The sequence below is a fragment of the Martes martes genome, assembly GCF_963455335.1.
Source record: "Martes martes genome assembly, chromosome: 1".
Lineage (NCBI taxonomy): Eukaryota > Metazoa > Chordata > Mammalia > Carnivora > Mustelidae > Martes > Martes martes.
Window position 1 is genome coordinate 158,553,785 of NC_137888.1, and position 17,118 is coordinate 158,570,902.

General features: G+C 57.4%; 1 protein-coding gene across 3 annotated transcripts; it reads right to left on the reverse strand.

Annotated features, from left to right (window-relative positions):
* Window positions 1-369: 369 nt before the first annotated feature.
* On the reverse strand, window positions 370-16,328 carry KLF15 (KLF transcription factor 15). 3 transcript variants are annotated; one of them, XM_080809872.1, is made up of 3 exons: window positions 15,881-16,328; window positions 9,347-10,447; window positions 370-1,617 (listed from the first exon to the last, which is right to left on the reverse strand). In XM_080809872.1, the coding sequence occupies exons 1-3, from the start codon at window positions 15,982-15,984 to the stop codon at window positions 1,449-1,451; spliced, it is 1,374 nt and encodes a 457-aa protein (XP_080665998.1). In that variant the 5' UTR covers window positions 15,985-16,328; the 3' UTR covers window positions 370-1,448. The 3 variants fall into 3 exon arrangements, with proteins under 3 accessions (XP_080665998.1, XP_080666000.1, XP_080665999.1); XM_080809874.1 differs by lacking the exon at window positions 15,881-16,328 and adding an exon at window positions 14,840-15,042; XM_080809873.1 differs by lacking the exon at window positions 15,881-16,328 and adding an exon at window positions 11,506-11,759.
* Between the last annotated feature and the right edge of the window lie 790 nt (window positions 16,329-17,118).

Consider the following 17,118-nt stretch of genomic DNA (forward strand, 5'->3'; position numbering starts at 1 on the left):
GGAGCACTGAGTGAGGGTCTGCAACAGTACATCAGAGTAGCACTGATCACTGTGGGCCTGGCCTAGCCTATGCCAGCCTCCCGTAGGTGACACTGGGATGGGGGCTGGATTTGGGTTTGTGGAGAGAGGAGAAGGTGCCCTCCAGCAAACTGCGGTGAGCAGAAACCCAGCAGCTGGCATGGAGGTGGGGTCGATTTGAGAAGCCTGCATGGCTGCACCTCACGCTGAACCCTAAAGGGGTCTTCACGTCCCTCTGGGTACAAATCAAGGTCCGCTAAATGCTGCAAACACAGACACAGAGACTCAGCCCTCAGAATCACCCCCATTTCCTGGCAAAGCACCGGAAAACAGCACATGAATGCCATAAAGTCACTGAGTTCTTTTTTCTTTTTATTGGCAAAGTAAATATATTTTTATGAAGGACCAAAGAAAATATACATAATTGTAACATATGTACACCAGCTTTATAGATTTTTTAATTTCAAATTTACACCAATGTTGATATGTTATTAAAAGATATTTTATGTAGATGTACCTATGTACAGCTTATTTACATACATTCATAGGATGTGAAATAAACCTGTCAAAACAAGCTAGTTCATTTGATATTAATTTCTAGACAAAATAAGGAATGCATTTCTAAATCAGGATTCGGAGGCTCTATCTAGTTCTCCTACACGCAATGCAGCCTGCTCCCCTCTCTTCCCCAAAGGGACCATGGAGGCTAGTGTCTGGATCTGTCTGGAAACGGGATGAGGGGATGAGCCATGCTGGGTACAGATGCTCTGGGGTTAGCCGGCATCTGCCTGTCTGCCCGGCACTTGAACTCAAGCACATGCGCTCCCAGACCCCCACAGAGGGGGCAACTCAGCCTAATTCCACCTCTGCCTAGGGGCCCAGTGATGCGCCATGGACTGCCCTGCTCCTACCCTCCTGCAGTCGGGCTGAGCAGGAGATCTTGGACAAAGCCACCCTCACACCACGGTGCAGCCCTGGACTTCTGGCCTACTTCCTTCTTCCCAGCATGGCTCCCTCTGGGAACTGACATTTCAAAACTGCACATTTCTTCTGAGCAAAAAAAGTGCCAGCCTTGGCCCAGGCAGGGAGCCCAGTGGGAGAAGGTCCAGGCTCCCAGAGCTGCCTTAGCACAGGCCGGCCCGCGGGAAGGCACAAAGGCACAAAGGCGGGAAGGCCGGCCTGCAGCCCGGTGTGGGGGGGTGCGGGGATGGGGTGCCAGCCCCCAGGGACACGGGCGCGGCTCTAGGTCTTCCTAGGAAAGGCAGCGGGCTGGGGGCTCTGGGTTCCCGCCTCCCAGGCAAGCCCCCATCTTCCTGCATCTCCTGGGCTTCAGAAGGTGGGTTGGCAACATTGTCATGTCCCTCTGAAGAGGCAAATAAATTATTGCTACAAAATAACAGGGCGGGGAGGGGGCGGGGGCAGGCGGGCACTCAGTTCACCGCGCGCACTGAGCGGCTGCTCCGAGGAAAGCGGTGCACCTTGATGTGCTTGGAGAGGTGGTCGCTCCGCGCGAACTTCTTCTCGCACACAGGACACTGGTAGGGCTTCACCCCCGAGTGTGAGCGCCGGTGCCGCGACAGCTCATCGGAGCGGGAGAACCTGTGGGACATTCAGGGGCCGCGGTGAGCGAGGCCCGCCCCACCAGGAGCCCACCCAGAAGGCAGTCGCAGGTGCAGGGCTCTACCCACCAGGCAGGCGGGGCCAACACTTCTCCAGGTTTTGAGTCACTTCTGAATCCCCTGGTGAAAAGTCGCTGTCCCCAGCCTGCCTCCGCTCCCAACCCACGATGGGAAGAGCTGTCAATAAAAGGCTCAGTGGTGGCACAGCGGTCCGTCCTTGGGCATCTGGGCCTGCGAGCAGCTGGTAAATATTCTGAGGGGCTGTCAAGCCCACCAGTGCCAGGATTTACTCTCCACAGCACCCTGCTAGCTACCGTGAAGCTGCCCCCTAGGCAGAACTTAGGGCTCTAGGAAGGTCTGCATGAGGTAACCCATCCACAGGGAAACAGAAGCCTGATAGAGGTGGCTCTTTTCCCAGCACTGCAGGGAGCCCCTGGCTTCTCTCCCTTGCCTTCACTACAGCCAAGGCACTGTATGCAGATTCACATTCCTGCCCCACTCCTGATCACGGCTTTCCTGAAGGCTGGGTCCCCTAAGCTGTCACCAGACAAAACCACACCACCACAAGGTACTTCTGAGAGTTTACATGGTTCACCTGCCACCTCCCTGTTTTGGCCTCAGCCTGCCTGGGAGCAAATGCTCCCAAAGCCCAGAGGCCACTGAGAATGAGCAGCTACTAATGGGAGAGGTAAGGATCCCAGCTGGGCCACAGGGCTGAGACCGCTGTCACTGACTTCTGGTATTTGAAGCCCCACTACCCCACCACCCCCCATAACCCTCATCTTGACAATGAGATCCCACTCCCCACACATACATACTTGTCTTCCTCTGTGCTCTACCCACATTGACCCATCCTTGGTCCCTCCTGCCACAGGACATTTGCACATACTGTTCCTTCCATCTGAAATGCGCTTCCCTCCCCTCTTCTTGCTCCCTCTCTTCCATCACTCAAATGTCACTGCCTCAAGAAAGCCCTCCAGGACTGTATCCCATTCTAGGCTCCCATGGCACAAAATGCACCTCACTTTAACTTTAAATTCGTTTTCAACTTTTTGGTGAATGTCAGTCTGTGCCATTAGACCATCAGTTCCATGAGGAAAGACGTGTGTGTCTTGTTCCCTGTGGTCCATCCCACAAGCAGCCCAGGGCCTGGCACACGGCAGGTGCCCATGAGTGCATTTACATGAAACAACTGAGGGCTGTCACAAGGAATTCTTCTCAAGTCCTATTGCCTGCACACAGAGACACACACATGTGCACACCATGCAATGCACATGTACACACCCCTATATACATGCCACACAGAGGTATGCCACAAACATGGGTGCACTGCACACACGTGCCCACTCTACATATGTGCACATGCATACCTCACATGTGGGTGTATGTGTACATACAAAAACACATGTGTGCACACACAAGTACCAGGTCCAGCAGCTCCTCCCTGAACCTGTGGTCACACAGCAAGAAGCAGGCTAGCTGGAACAGCTGTCCCCAAACCAGCCAATGGGTAGCCTACCTCTCACCTGACCCTGTGGGTGGAGACCTTCCTTAATCCCACAGCCTACCAAGGACTAGAAGGAACATGCCTTGGGGAAGGTCCAGCTGGGGAGTAGGAAGGCCTGAGCACTGGACAGGGAGCCTGCCCGGGAGCCCAGAGGACAGGCAGCTCAGCCCAGTTCAGCTACCTCTGGAGCCTAGGACCTGGTCCTGAGAGAACAGCCAGGGGTCTGCACTTGGGAGGCTGGCACTCCACTTCACTTCCCAGGGCACCAACTTAGGCTGGCACAGAGCAATGCTCTCAGCATATGTTTGGAATAATGGAAGCCTGACTGGCCCATTTGCCAGATGAGGAAATTGAGGCTCAGAGTGATGAGGGCCTGATCCAGCATCCCTATCATGACAGAGCAGCCAAGGCCAGAGCAAAGGTCCTGGCACAGCTCCCTCCCATGCCCTGCTCACCCTGGTGACTACAGAGTGCCTGGCCTCCTCCACACTGCCTGGCTAGGCAGTGTGTGTCTCTGGAGCCCTGAGCCAATGAGGAAGTGGCATCAGTGCACGCGGGAGGTCAGAGCCTGGAGCCTGCTCCCAGGCCAGGGCCACTGCCCCCAGCAGGAGTTGAACACACAGCTTCTGAACGGGTGGGCCTGCCCAGAACACAGGCAGGCAGGAAGCCACAGAAATGATGCCACCAGCAATAGCCTTTGCTGAGCCTTCCTGGGCACCAGGCACTGGGTTGTCTTGCCCCTTTCCGGCGAGGGAGCCAGGATCAGTACCAGAGAACAGACAATACCACAGCAAGGGCTCAAAAAGGACAAGGGGCTTGCCAGGGTCACAGAGCCAGCGACATGGTTGGATCCTTTCAGGTCCCTACCCCACCGGGAGCCCTGTGCAGTCCTGAGCAAGCTCAGGAACCATGTTGGGCCTGTTTCCTCACTCATCCAGTGAAGACCTTAGGATTCTGGCCCACCTTCTGGGACTTGTCTCAGAGGCCAAAGGAGCTGACACAAAGACCACAGTGGCCCTCTGACCACGCAGACACTGAGGGAGAACCAGGCCCGAGAACAAGTTGTTCCTACCTGCAAACCTCTTCCCTGCTGACTCAGCATCCTGTGACCTGAGAAGTCACAGACCTGAGAAGTATGCCCTCAGAAGATCCCTACCTCACACCCTTACATGCATTCTCCCAGAAAGCAGCCACTGGAGGACGCTGAAGGCGACACAGTGGGAGGGAGGCCATGCGGCTAAGATGCAGGCCTTGCTGGCAGCGAGCTTGGCCACTGATCAGGCGCCTGGGCAAGTCACCGAGCTCTCTGAGGCCCAGCTGCCCCACCTGGAGACAGGGAAATAACAGATCTGCCTCACAGGACTCTGAGGATTGTAAAAGGCATTGAGTGTTTAGAACAGCGCTCACCACATGGCAATCATTCAATGATTACCTGCAAGGAGCTCAGTGCAGTACCCGGTCCCTGTTGATGTCTAGGGCACGTGGGTCAGCACCACGATTCATGTGGCTGAGGTGCAGGAAAGGGAAGCAGCCCATCACGACAGCCCCACAACTGGCACACACTGCACCTTTGTGCAAAGCACCCCTCCCATCAGCCAGTAAATCACGACTGTCAAAAGCCAGGCCTCAAGGACTGTAATGGGAATGGTGCTCCATGGAGTGGTACAGTGCACAACCGGGCCAAGAACACTTGGGGGCTCTGCCAAGTGCAGGCAAGAAGTTAGAAAATGCCTCGTTGAACAGGAGCAGCAGTGACACAGGGGCTAAGAGAGGAGGCCAGCAGCATACCACTGGGTCTGAATCCTATCCCTGCCACATTCCAGCTCTGGGGCCTCAGGCCCGCAACTACCCTTCTCTGGGCCTCCCATGTCCACTGGGGATGACCACAGTACCTGCCACATAGGGCTGCTAGAAGTTATTAATATTCATATTAGCTGTGGAAGGAGGGTATTCTTTCTGGATGGAATGGCTTGGCCTTTCCGGAACAGGATGTTCTGCTGCCGTGAACAAAGGGGGCCTGTGTCGAGAGTGTAGCAAGGAAACTTCTAGGAAGGCGACAAACAGCCACTTCCCAGACAGTTAGATCGGGATAGGAAAAGTCTGGTTTGGGCCCCATCAAGAATGCCAGAACCATGTCCCAAGAGGGGAGGGGACAAGGAATACTGGGTTCAGGACCAAAAGCAAAAGGAAGTGGGGGCTGGTTACCTGGCAAATGATGACCTGGGTCGGAGGGAGGGGAGGACACCATTCACTTCACAAAGGGGCACAGGACACAGTGCCAGGGCCAGAACCAGCCCAGCAGGATAAAGAGCAAACTGCTCACAGGGCCACCGGAAAGAGAGGCAGCCTTGGGTGTGGTAAGCTCCCCATATGAGAAGGCAGGCAAGTATTCAGGGGGGCTGCCTGAAGCTCAGCTGCAGACAGAGATCCTTCTTCCCACCACTCGAGCAGGCCACCTTTCATAGCCCCCAGGGGGCTAGAGAGAGGTCCTGAGTCTGGGTGGAGGAGGTTGGGGGGCAAACAGCCTGGGTTGAACTCCAGACTGTGCTACCCACTAGCTGTGTGACCGAGGAGACCTTACTTAACTGTTCTGTCCCTCAAATTCCTCCTCTACAGATGGGGACAGCATCCTGATGCCCACCTTGTGGACTTGCTTGGAGCATTAAATGAGTTACTCTGGAACATTCAGAACATGCATTAGGAGCTACTGTTATTGCCATTGTTGTTGGCTCTTTTCCCCTAGCCCAGAAGCATGACACCTGAAAGAGCTCACAGCCTTGTGGGAGAGAGAGAACACCCAGCCATTCTGGTACCAGGCACAAGGGATTGAGGACAAGGGAAAGGCCAGCTGTGTAGCTGCAGGCGTTGAGTTCCCAGGTGGGAAACGTATGTTCACCAGACTGCTGGTGGGTCAGGTGGGGCCGAGGCACCCACCTGAGGGCACAGCCAGAGCCATGCCCACGAGCTCCAACCCCGTGGGCTCTCTGGGAAATACAAACTGGTGCCTCCACATCACAGAGCTGTTGTAAGGGTGCAACGAGTTTACCTAATGTGACATGTGCAGAACAAAGGAGGGACCATTGCAAGACCAACTACCATTGCCATCAGGAGGAAAGTGGTGGAGACAGAGGGCACAGAGGATGCACAGAGGGTGCACAGAGGGCAGGGGCCTCAGTGGGAGCCTGCATTGTGGAAGGGAGGTTGGCAAGCAGATCGTGCCAGAATGAGAAGTTTGGATAGGAATCTAAGTTTACCAAAGCACATGAAAAGGCCAGAATAGCCTCATAAGGTAATGAGTTCCTTGTGGCAGGAAGTATACAAGCAAGGGTGGAGATTTGTGGAAGGTATTCCTGCTCTGAGAACTTGGAGGAGTGCCCAGCATAGAGTAAGTGGTCAGAAAATATGGCACATAACTGTCATCATCACTACCACTGCTGTCCCGTCCAGACCAAGCTGCCCCAAAGCCAGTCTGTCTTCCTGCCCAAATACTGCGAGGGCTCCCTCCATATACAAGGGACATGTGCATCTTGTGTACATCTCCAGGGGCTCAGGATTCCTGAAGGCCAACAAGGGACTCTTGCATTCTCAGAGAAATAGCTCTCCCAAAAGGCAGGCACCTTCAGCTCCCTGTGTCTCCGTCACCTATAACTCCACAAAGGCCAGACCCTATTCCAGGGGAACCTTGGGAGAAGCTGGGGAGGCCCTCTGAAGGCCCAGGAGTGGTTGGAGCCAGGGATGGCTCCACGGTCAGCTCCACAGGGACCTTGCTATGCCAGGCACACACCAGCCTACCCCTGCAAGAGGGTCCTGGGCAAGAAGACCAGTGCCAAGGCCCACACAGTGGCAAAGCTGAATCCCCTCCACAAATCCCACTCCCACTTGCTTGCACACCTCCTACCATGAGGAACTTACCATCTCCACAGGATCCTGTGTTGGAGCTGAGACCTGCCTCTCTAAGATGCACTCTGGGCTGAGGGTTCCATCTGCTCTCTGGGACAGCCCAGAAGGCGGCAGGTCCCCTCCTCCTAGGGGAATGGGACAAGCAGGCAACCTTCCCCAAGGACCACACCCTTTTGCCTCGTGGCGCTACCTGACTGGAGGTGCCACTTGCCAAGAGTCAGCAGTGGCCAGGGGACAGTGCCCAGGAAGGTAAGCCCATCATGAGTCGGACCAGTGCTCTGGCCAGCCAGATGCCCAACCCCTCCACAGCCCTGCCCCCCACCAAGAAAATACGCATCCAAGAGGAGTCCCTGGGAGTCTGGGGTACCTCCAAAATAGCACCCTTCTCAGACTCTGCCCTTTGTGAATAACGGTACCGCCAATGAGAAGGGGGTAGTGCTGAGTGTCCCTGCACCCCTGACCCTGGTAGGGAGCAGGCCCTCCACTTCACAGATGAGGAAAACTGAGGCTTTGCCGGGGGGATCTCCCCGGAGGCACAAGGCGAATTGGAGGCTGACCTAGGCTGAGGCTCCCCACCATTACCGCCAGCTACTCCCTATCCAGGGTGTCACAATGCCCCTCCCTTCTACAGTTGAGCGCCTGCCTCTACTGCCCCAGTGTCTCGGCTTCTCCCCCCACCCCCAAGCTCCGACCAGCAACACTGCATACCCACCTGTGTGTCAGGCCTCACAAATGGCCCCACAGGTGCACCTGTCACCCCAGGCCCACTCAGCAGACTGTGCCAGGAGGCCCAGGGAGGGTTGGGACACCAGCACCACCCCCCTGGTGTCAACACTGTGCCCACTCTTGCAGAAGCCATGTGGGCCTGTCTGATGGGTGCCTTTGTGGGGTCAGTGGCTGGGTGACACCCTTCATCAGGAAAGACCTCTATAACCCCAGATGCTGTTCGGGAGAAGTCCCTTCCCTGGCCAGCCCAGCATTCCACGGAAAGAGGCAGCAGCATCACATCGGATCTTCCAGTCACCGATCCGGCCACACCACAGCCAGCCAGGACTCTAGGGCCAGCACCTCCCACCTGGGGCCAACTGTCCAGTGCTCTCAGATGAGTCTGGTCAAGAAAACAGAAGCTGCCAACAGCTCCCCATCAGTCACACCCACACGGATGCACACAGGCGGACAGGGTACACAAATGTGGGGAGTTATGCAACACACCAAGACACACACTAAGAAAGCAAGACGTGTACACATACGCACACGCACAGGTGCCCGCCTGCTGCGAGATCCACACACAGACAGATGAGCGCACCACATCGCACTCTCGCACACACCCACAAAGCAGCAACCAAGGCAGCAGTGCGCGAATGTGGGAGCACAGGCCCCCCTCCTGGGGGGCCACATTCCTATGGGGTCAGTGTGCTGAAGACTGGGGACAGCCCAGCCATGGTACCTCTGGGCATGGGAGCTCCCGGCTACCTGCTTTTCAGGACAAGGTACACAAGCCCACCGAGGGGCCCGCCAGCTCTGCCACCCGCTGCCTGCATAGCCCTGAGCAAGACCCCTATCCTTTGAGAGCTGGTTTCCCCTGCTGTACCACACAGAATGGAGTCTACAAGGACTCTTCCACCTTCACTCAGCACCCCCTGCCTGGTTGTCCTTTGAAGATTCCCAAATACACCTTCAAGTACCCCCAGGGGAGCAAGGATCAAGCCCAGCCTGCGAGTCCAAGAACATCTGCAAGTGAAGCTGGTCCCTCTGGTTGGAACAGAAGCATTTCCAGGTTGTGACTCCTCTGATACAGGACCCTCTGGCTCCAATCCCATTTACAAAGTGGTGTGGCCTTGGGCAAGTTACCTAGCCGGTCTGAGCCTGTTTGCTCAGCTGAAAGATGGCAGCGAGGGTAGTACTTTCCCTACGGGTGCTGTGAGGCCCAGAGGGAGCAGTGCACACGTGGCCACAGCCCCCTCGGATACACAGCCCTTAACTCCATCATTTTTAGCTGCCCTCGTTACTAAGGAGAGGGCCTTTCTGCCATGACCCAGCTCCTAACCCTGGGCATGAGCCGCAGCGAGCCTTACCTGCTCATTATGAAACTGGAGACCAGTTTTTTTTAGGCTCTAGTGATCACTAGGGATGAGGAAACCTCTGGGCAGCCATGCCAGCTCTGGCCCCACTCCCTGCCTGCCCCCCTCTCCCCTTCTTAATCAACCTTATCTAACGGTGAACTAGGCCTTGACCGCACACCAAGGGGAGTAGAGATTCATCAGCCGTGTTCAGCGCCCGCCTTGTCACCTGTCATACTGACCTCCAGCCGCAGCCCGGCCAGGTGCAGGCAAAGGGCTTCTCGCCTGTGTGCCGGCGCAAGTGGGCCTTGAGGTGGCTGCTTTTGGTGTACATCTTGCTGCAGCCGGGGAAAGTACATTTGTGCATTTTGATGAGTTCTGCTGCCGGATTCTTGGGGAACTTCTGGCCCATGAGTAGGCCGGTGGGGCCAGGGCCCAGGGGTCCCGACCCAATGGGCTTGGCAGCAATGGGCACAGGGGCGATTCGCACGAACTTGGATGACAGGTTCACATTGGAGGAGGGCACCACCTGGGGCACAAGTGCGAAGGTCTGACCCTGGATATTGACCAGAAGCTGGGCCACCTTGACGCTTTCCGGGGCCTGCCCAGGGGAGGCGGGCTCCGTGCCTGACTCCTGCTTCACCTGCACAGGCTGGATCTGTAGTAGCACGGGGATAGGGCCATCCGTTGCAGGCCCCCCACCCGGGCTCTGGCTGCTGCCCACACTGGCACTGCCCAGAGGCGGGGTGCAGCGCTCTCTCCCACTGGACCCAGGATGGAGGTGGCTCCTGTGTGGCCCAGCTGAGAGCTGGTCACAGGCCTCCACGTCCTTGCTGTCGCTCTCTGGGGACTCCTTGACTCCCAGCTCCATGTTCTCTTCCAGAAACTCTTCAATCTCCTCCAGGGTGGGCTGGAAGGGCCTTGGGACGTCATCAGGGTCACTCACAGGAAATTCAGGGAAGCAGAAATGCTCCCCCTTCACAGGTGCCGGTGCCCTCCGCCAGGCCCCCCAGGCCATGGGACCACCGCTGGCCCCAATGCCACCACTGCCACCACTGCCCAGTGTGGCCTGGGACAGCAGGAAGTCCAAGATGCTGTCCTGGCCCTCAGCACCCGGCCCACCACTGTAGCAGGAGCAGACGGCTTGTGAGTCTGGGCTGGCACAGGAGCAGAGGCTGGAGGCGTCGCTGTCATCCTCCGAGAGGGGCGAGGGCAGCCTGTGGTACGCCCGCCCACTGGCCAGCCTGTCACCCAGATAACCAACTGGGCATTTCGGCGACGAGAAGGTCTCGTCCACTGGCAGCAAGTGGTCCACCATGCTGGCCTGGCCGTGCCGTTGGCGGCTGCAGAGAGGAACAAAGGAAGCCCGGTCAGGAGGACGGCATGCTCACCTGCCACCTCGTGGGCCTGTGCCCCCACCCCGCTGCTGGCCCACAGGCTCCCACTGCCAAATGCCTGGGTCCTGTCTCCATCCCATCCCGTGGGAGAACTCTATCTGCAAGAGTGTTTTCCGAAATTGCACCACCTGTTTGCAAAAGAGCGCTCTCCAAGCCCATTGCACAATCCAGGGTACTTTTGGTTTCAAACAGGTTTTCCAGAACAATTCGGTAAAGAACACCCGTGTATCTGTGAATGATTGAGCGTGAATGCATGTGAGCGAGAAAGTACGCGAGGAGGCTCTCTGTACCCTGAAATGGCCAAGGTTGGGGAACCCCATCCAGCTAACTGGAGTGGCTGCATTTCTGAGGACACCTGACCTCAGCTCCATTCTTGTTGAGTCACTGGCAGGGGCAGGAGATTGGCCATTTGCCCTCTGATCCCTGGGTGGTTTGGGCCTGAGTAGAGTTGCCAGATTGAGCAAATAAAACTAGAGGCCACCCAGTTAAATCTGATGTTCAGGTTTTAAAAAACAAGCAACTTATAACACAAGTATATCCCAAATATTAAATGGGCCACGCTCTTATTAAAAAATTATTTTATCTGATATTGAACCTTACTTTAGCAGTTCATATTTTAATCAGGTAAGTCTAATTTGTGGGGGAAAAGAGAAAAAAGATTAAAGACCCATATGCCCCTGTCCTCACAGTCTGTTTCCCCATTTGAAGGGGGACAGCTCGTCTACCCTCCCGTTCTCAGATCCCTCCAGCCTCACCTGCCTCCTCCGTGAAATGGGAAAGGCAGGGACAGAACAAAATGCTCTCAGCTGTACCCAGGCATTTTACTGAGGCTTTACCACTAGGTGGGCAGGACCCTGCCCCACAGTGATAACTCAAGAGCGCAAAAGTGGTCCCAGGTCCCAGCACTTGCATGGCCACTACCCCATTTTGACTTCACAGCCGCCTAGTGGGATGGGAGATAAAATGCCCTTGGCCTGTACCCCACCCCCCCATGGTGCACTCACCACCTCAGGAAGGCTCAGCTAACTCCCGTCTTCCCACTAGACCATGAACTCCATGAGGGCAGGCTAGGCTGCTGGGTCTCCACTGTGTTCCCAGCTCCCGGCGTGGCAGCCGGTGCCCAGGAGGGGCTCAGCGAATATCAACAGAGGAGAGAGGGGACATCTGCCTCCTCTGAAGGCCATGCTAGGTCCGGTGTCCAAGGAGAGTCAACAGTGTACAGCTGTAATGGGGCCACCTATGTGGACCTTTGTCCCCACCCAGTGACCAGCGAGGTTTGGTAAAAGGGAACGTTCTATCTCTGAAACCAGAGATTCTCTGCTGCCTGTCATCACTCTGCACCCACCCCTATGCTCTGTCTTGAGGACTACTCCTGGACCTGGCACACAGTGCTACCCAATAGTCAACAAGTCAACAAGCCTGGCCAAGGACAGAGACCTCTCAGGGCCAGCTAGGATCATCATCAGCTGTGCATTCCCCAAATCTCAGTTTCCCCACCTGTTCCAGGCTCCAATGATCTCGGTTTCCCACTAATCCAGGAAGCTTCATGGAGCTCCAGGAAACTAAGGCAAGGTAGATGCTCTTGGCAAGTCTGCGCCCCAGGGCAGTTTCACCAGGAGGACACTTGGTTCTTTGATTTTAAATACTCATCTGAGGATTTAAAACTGGGAATTTCAAAATACACACTAGTCACCGAATTAGGTGCTAAGAAGGAATGAAAGTGCCAGATAATGTGAACGGCAACAAGCCCACACTGGGCCCTAGGCCCCGCTACCACCCCTTTAATTAACCCACCCTATGAGCAGGAGGCGCTGCTCCTGCTTCTACAACTTAGCTGGGCAGACTCAGGCAGGTAGCACAACATATCTGTGTCTGTGTCTTGGTCTGTTGGATGGGGAGACTGCCAGTGGTGCCGACTTCCCGGGCTGCTGAAAGAGTTCGGTGAGCTAACACAACTGAACACTTACAACGGGGGTGCCACATGCAAGTGTGGGTCAGTACCGGCCACTAGGATTAACCTCCAAATAGGTGAACACATACTCTTTCTGTCCCTCTGCTGTGAGCCTAAGGAATCAGGGGGTCTCCAGCCTTCCTGGAACCCAGGCCTTAACTGGTGGGAAGAGGCAGATCAGGCCATGTTCTTGCCCACTTAAAACTCTCCCCTGAAATGTGATCACTAACTGAATATTATTACATGATAGTAAGGAATTACTCTTAATATTTTTAAGTGTGATGATAGTATCACAGTTGATAACTGAGATATTTACAGATGAAATGGTATAAAAAGAAAGAGTGGGGGAAATAAGTAAGTATAGTAAGGTAGGGTAGGAGAGAATTTCTATTAACTTCTCCAAGAAATGTGACCCCCTCTCTCCCAGCAGCCCAGCATCTGGGCCTTGCCCATCTCTCCCAGACCTCACATCCACCTGCTCCACTCCACACTGATTGTGCCCTCTCTGTGGTTCCCTCTTGCCCCCAGTGCTCCCAGTGGGAATGCCTTATTTAGATCTGAGCTCTGAAGTCACTGTCTGGGGCGGCAGGGTAGAGCGCTTTCCTGACCACCCTCTGTCAAATTATCCCACATTATATTCTTCTAGCAGTTGCTACCAGGCAGAAACTATCGTCGTTATATGTTTGTGTACTTTATTTTCTGTCTACCTCCCCAACAAAATACAAGCTGTTCTATCTATCCAGTCCACCACTATCCTAGAGTCTAGAACAGGACCTGGCAGAATTTGCTGAGTGAATGAGAGGTTCTTCAGGAAGTTAGACAGGCAGTAGGGGTATGGGGATTCCACCAGGAATAGAATGGCCAGAGTCAGGCAGAAGAGTTTTAATGCAGGGCTGACCAGCCTGGGCTGGACACTCAGGCACTGAGAGCAGAGAAGGGGCTCTGGGACTACCCTGGGTGCTGGGGTAGAAAAAGGGCCCGCCAGGGCTGGAGGGAGCCGGCTGGGGCGCTAAAATACAGCAGCACATGGCAGGGCCAGAAGCACAGCCTGCATGCAGGGGGAGGGGACACACTGTTCCGGGCACCGTCCCCGGCCTACAGCCGGACTCCGCCCCCTCCTCCCCCCCCCCACCCCCCAGCCCGGCCGGGCCTGCTGTTTATCCTCCCGGGGACACAGCGGCTGCAGGAACAACATGTAATTGATAACAAGCCCAGCACCGGCCAAGGGCTTGCCATTGGGTCAGCGTGCAAATCACGGGGGTGGCGGGTGGGGGCCGCCCTTCAAAATAAGAGTCTCGCTCCGTGCGCCATCCGCAGGCCCCAAAGTCGCAGAGGCCAGGCGTCCTCCCACCTGTAGGACGGCGGGGGCTCCCGGGAGCCACCTAGTTCTTGGGGCAAAGGTGATTTGAGGGACTAAAGCATTTGGGGATTTTTGTCAACTCTCCAGGGACTGGGCCAGAAAACATCCCCTCTGTGTCCTGGAGGGGGGTTGGGGGGGTGGTCCTTTGGAAATACCACAGTGGGGAGGAAAGAGGGAACCCGAAGCAGACGGCCATGGTGGGTGGGAGCGGCCTCTCCTCCGTCCCCCGCCACCCCCTGGCCACCGATCTGCTCATGTTCAGTAGAAAGAACCAAGGGACTCTGAGTGGGTAGTAGGAGTACAAGACGTGTGAACAGGGTGGGTATGCGCGAAGGGGTGTGAGTTCATGTCGTGTGATTGTGCGTGTGCGGGGCGTGGTGCGCGGCAGCAGTGTGGCTGTGCCAGAAGGTGTCCCCGACATACTCGTGCGTGGAGCTGACGTGGGTGCCCGCGCGGGTGTGGGAAGGTGCGTGGGAACGGAAGACGTGGGGGACCAGCGCAGACCCCTCGGTGAGCCCTGGAGCTCTGCCCGCCGGGCACCATGCCCTCGGCCCGCACCCCCCTCCCCCGGAGGCCACGGCTGCGGTGACCGACAGTAACCCCACCGCCACAGACCACTCCGTCCCCCACTCCGGGCCCCCGACCGGCCGGCGCGTCCGCCTGTCCGCTGCTCTCGCCAGGCCCGGCCGGGTGCCCGCCATATGGGAACGCCGGCCCGAAGGCGCTCAGGACTCGCGGGACCAGGCGCCGAGGCGGCGGCCCGGACCTGCGCGGGGAAAGTGTCTATGGGCAACTGGGGTCACTCTCCCCCGGGCCTGTCCGGTCCCCGGGCCAGCACAGGGGCTCAGCCCGCTCCTCCGACATTTCCTCGGACACTCGCGCGGAGCTTGGGACAGCGGCGGGGGCACCCGGACACACGACCAGAGGCCAGTCAGCGCCCCCACTGTCCCACTCGTGCCCCAACCAGCCCCCTGGGCGCCCGGAGCCGCGTCCACGCGGCCGTCCGGCCTCCCCAAGCTTTTCCCACCTGAACTTGGCGCACGCCCGGCTAGCGGCCAGGCCCCGGCGGTCCTGAGGCCCCGGGGGCTGGGCTGGGGGCGGCGGCCCGGCTCCCGGTCCGGCGGCGGCCGCGGGCCCAGCCGCGGGTCCTGCTTTGGTTCGCTCGCCCGCTGGCCCGCGGGTCGCTGCGGCGGAGCACTGGCCGCCGCCGCTAGCTCCGCGCTCACTCCCCGCGGCTCACGTGACGCCGCGGGCGCCGCGAAGGCTCGCAGGAGGCTCGGCCCCGGGCGCGCGCCCCATTGGCCCGCACCGCGCGTCACGCGCCCAGCCCCGCCCCCCAGCCCGCCCCGGCTGCGCGGCGCGCGACGCCCCGCCGCCTCCCGCGCGCACCCGGTGCAGGAGCCGCCCGCCCCGCGCGGCCCGCGGTCTCCAGCCGCCTTCTCTCCCCCCACTACGGCCGTGGGCCCGCGGCGTCCGGGGGACCCGCTCCTGAAGGTCGGCCCCCAGGTGAGAACGTGAGGCGGGCCTCGGGCCCCGCCCGGAGCCCTGAGGTTGTTCCAAAGGGCGGTCCGGGCGGGGGCCGGGGGCCGCGCGGGCCCGGTCCGCCTCCACGCCCACCTCTCGCCGGGCGCCCGCCGCTGGGCCTCCCGCGGAGAGCCGGGGCGAGTCGGGGACTTGCCGTAGGGAACGTGCCGTAGGGAACGTACCGTTGGAAGACCACGGCACGGTCCTCCTGCGGAGCGGTCACGGGTCTCACCCCAGGGAGGTGAGCGCTCAAGGCGCCGCCTCCCAGGCCGCTCCCGAGGTCCGAGGGCATCCGACCCCTGCCTCCCGCCAGCGACACTCGGCGTTCGGGCCGCCCTCCTGAAGCCGCCGCGGTGCTCCACGGGCTGCAGAGGCCGGGCTCGGGCTGCTGTAGTCCGCAGCCGTCCGGGGACGCGTGGGCGTTCCACTCAGGGATGGGAAGAGGGAGGCTCAGACTGACTTGCCTGAGAAGTACGAGTCACCCAAGGTGCCACGCACCCTGCTCTGCCCTTTACCCCTGTGGGAGCCGCACCCAAGCACTCACAGATGAAGAAACGGACTCTGAGGGGCTGCGGTCCTCCCTGGGTCGCTTAGCCGGTAAGGAGAGAGGAGGGGGTGAGGCAGAGCCTGTCTGTCCCAGGGGGGCATCTTCCAGGCACCCCAGGGACACGTGAGCAAAGGTCTTTCTGGGGAGTTAACGTCTTTTCCCTTCGTGGCCTGGGAGGTGAAGAGGCTTTCTCTGCCCCTCTCCCAGTACACTGCCAGAGCAGGAATGCATGGCCGGGAGCTGTCTGCGCTCTCTGGAATGCTGTGGGTCTGGGCTCCTGCGTCCGTGCCAGGGCTCGCCCCTGGATCATGTGGTCCTCCCTGTGCACCCAGTTGGGGCCAGGGATGCAGCGCCTGCTGCCACCCAGAGCCAAACCGCGGCTTGGAGGGCAGGTTTGGAGGACGCTGGTGTAGAAGATGAAATACCTCCTAGCAGCTTGGGCACTTAGGTGGTCAGAAACTGACAAGCGGAGAACAATAAATACTCTGTGGCTTCACTTCCGTGTGGAATCCTAAAAACTAAAAACAAAACATTCCTAGAAAAAGAGATCAGACTTGTGGTCACCAGAGGATGGGGGAGAGGGAGTTGGAAAAGGTGGTGGAAAGGGACAAACTTTTAGGTATAAGATAAACAAGCCCCGGGGGCTGTCTGGTGCAACTTGACATTCAACACTGTTGTGTGATGTGCAGGAAAGTTATTAAGAGAGTAGATCCCAAGAATTTTCACCAGAAGGATTTTTCTTTTCCTTTTTTTGCTTTTCCTTTTTATTATATCTATATGAGATGATGGCTACTAAGTAAACTTACTCTGGTAATTATTTCACACTATATGTGAATCAAACCATTATGTTGTGCATGCTAAACTCGTACATTGCTGCATGTCAATTGTGTCTCAACAAAACAGGGGGAGAAAAACCTGAAGGAAAGCCAGGATGCTCCTGTTACAACCTGAGTCAGATCATGTCTCTCCTTGACTCAGAACATTCCAGTGGAGCCCAGCTATCACAGCCTGCAGTGCCCTACAGGATCTGTACCCCAGCCCGCATTATATCCCTGATCATAGTCTCTACTCCTTTCCCCTTGCTTACATCACTCCAGCCACACTGGCCTCCTTGCAGTTTCTCAAACATACCAGGCACAGTCCTACCTCAGGGCCCTTGAATGTGTTGTTCCCACTGCCTATAGAAATTCTTTCCCCACAAATTTCATTGTTCCCTCACCTCCTTCAGCATTTTA

Excerpts from the sequence above, each read along its gene's own strand:
- KLF15 (XM_080809872.1), bottom strand. The coding sequence starts at position 15,984 with ATGCCCCCCTGGGACAGACAGGCTCTGCCTCACCCCCTCCTCTCTCCT. Across the intron at positions 10,448-15,880 it reads CAGAGTCCGTTTCTTCATCT|CCGCCAACGGCACGGCCAGG; the intron begins GTGAGTGCTTGG and ends TCCTCTCTGCAG. Across the intron at positions 1,618-9,346 it reads TGGCCGGGCTGCGGCTGGAG|GTTCTCCCGCTCCGATGAGC; the intron begins GTCAGTATGACA and ends AATGTCCCACAG.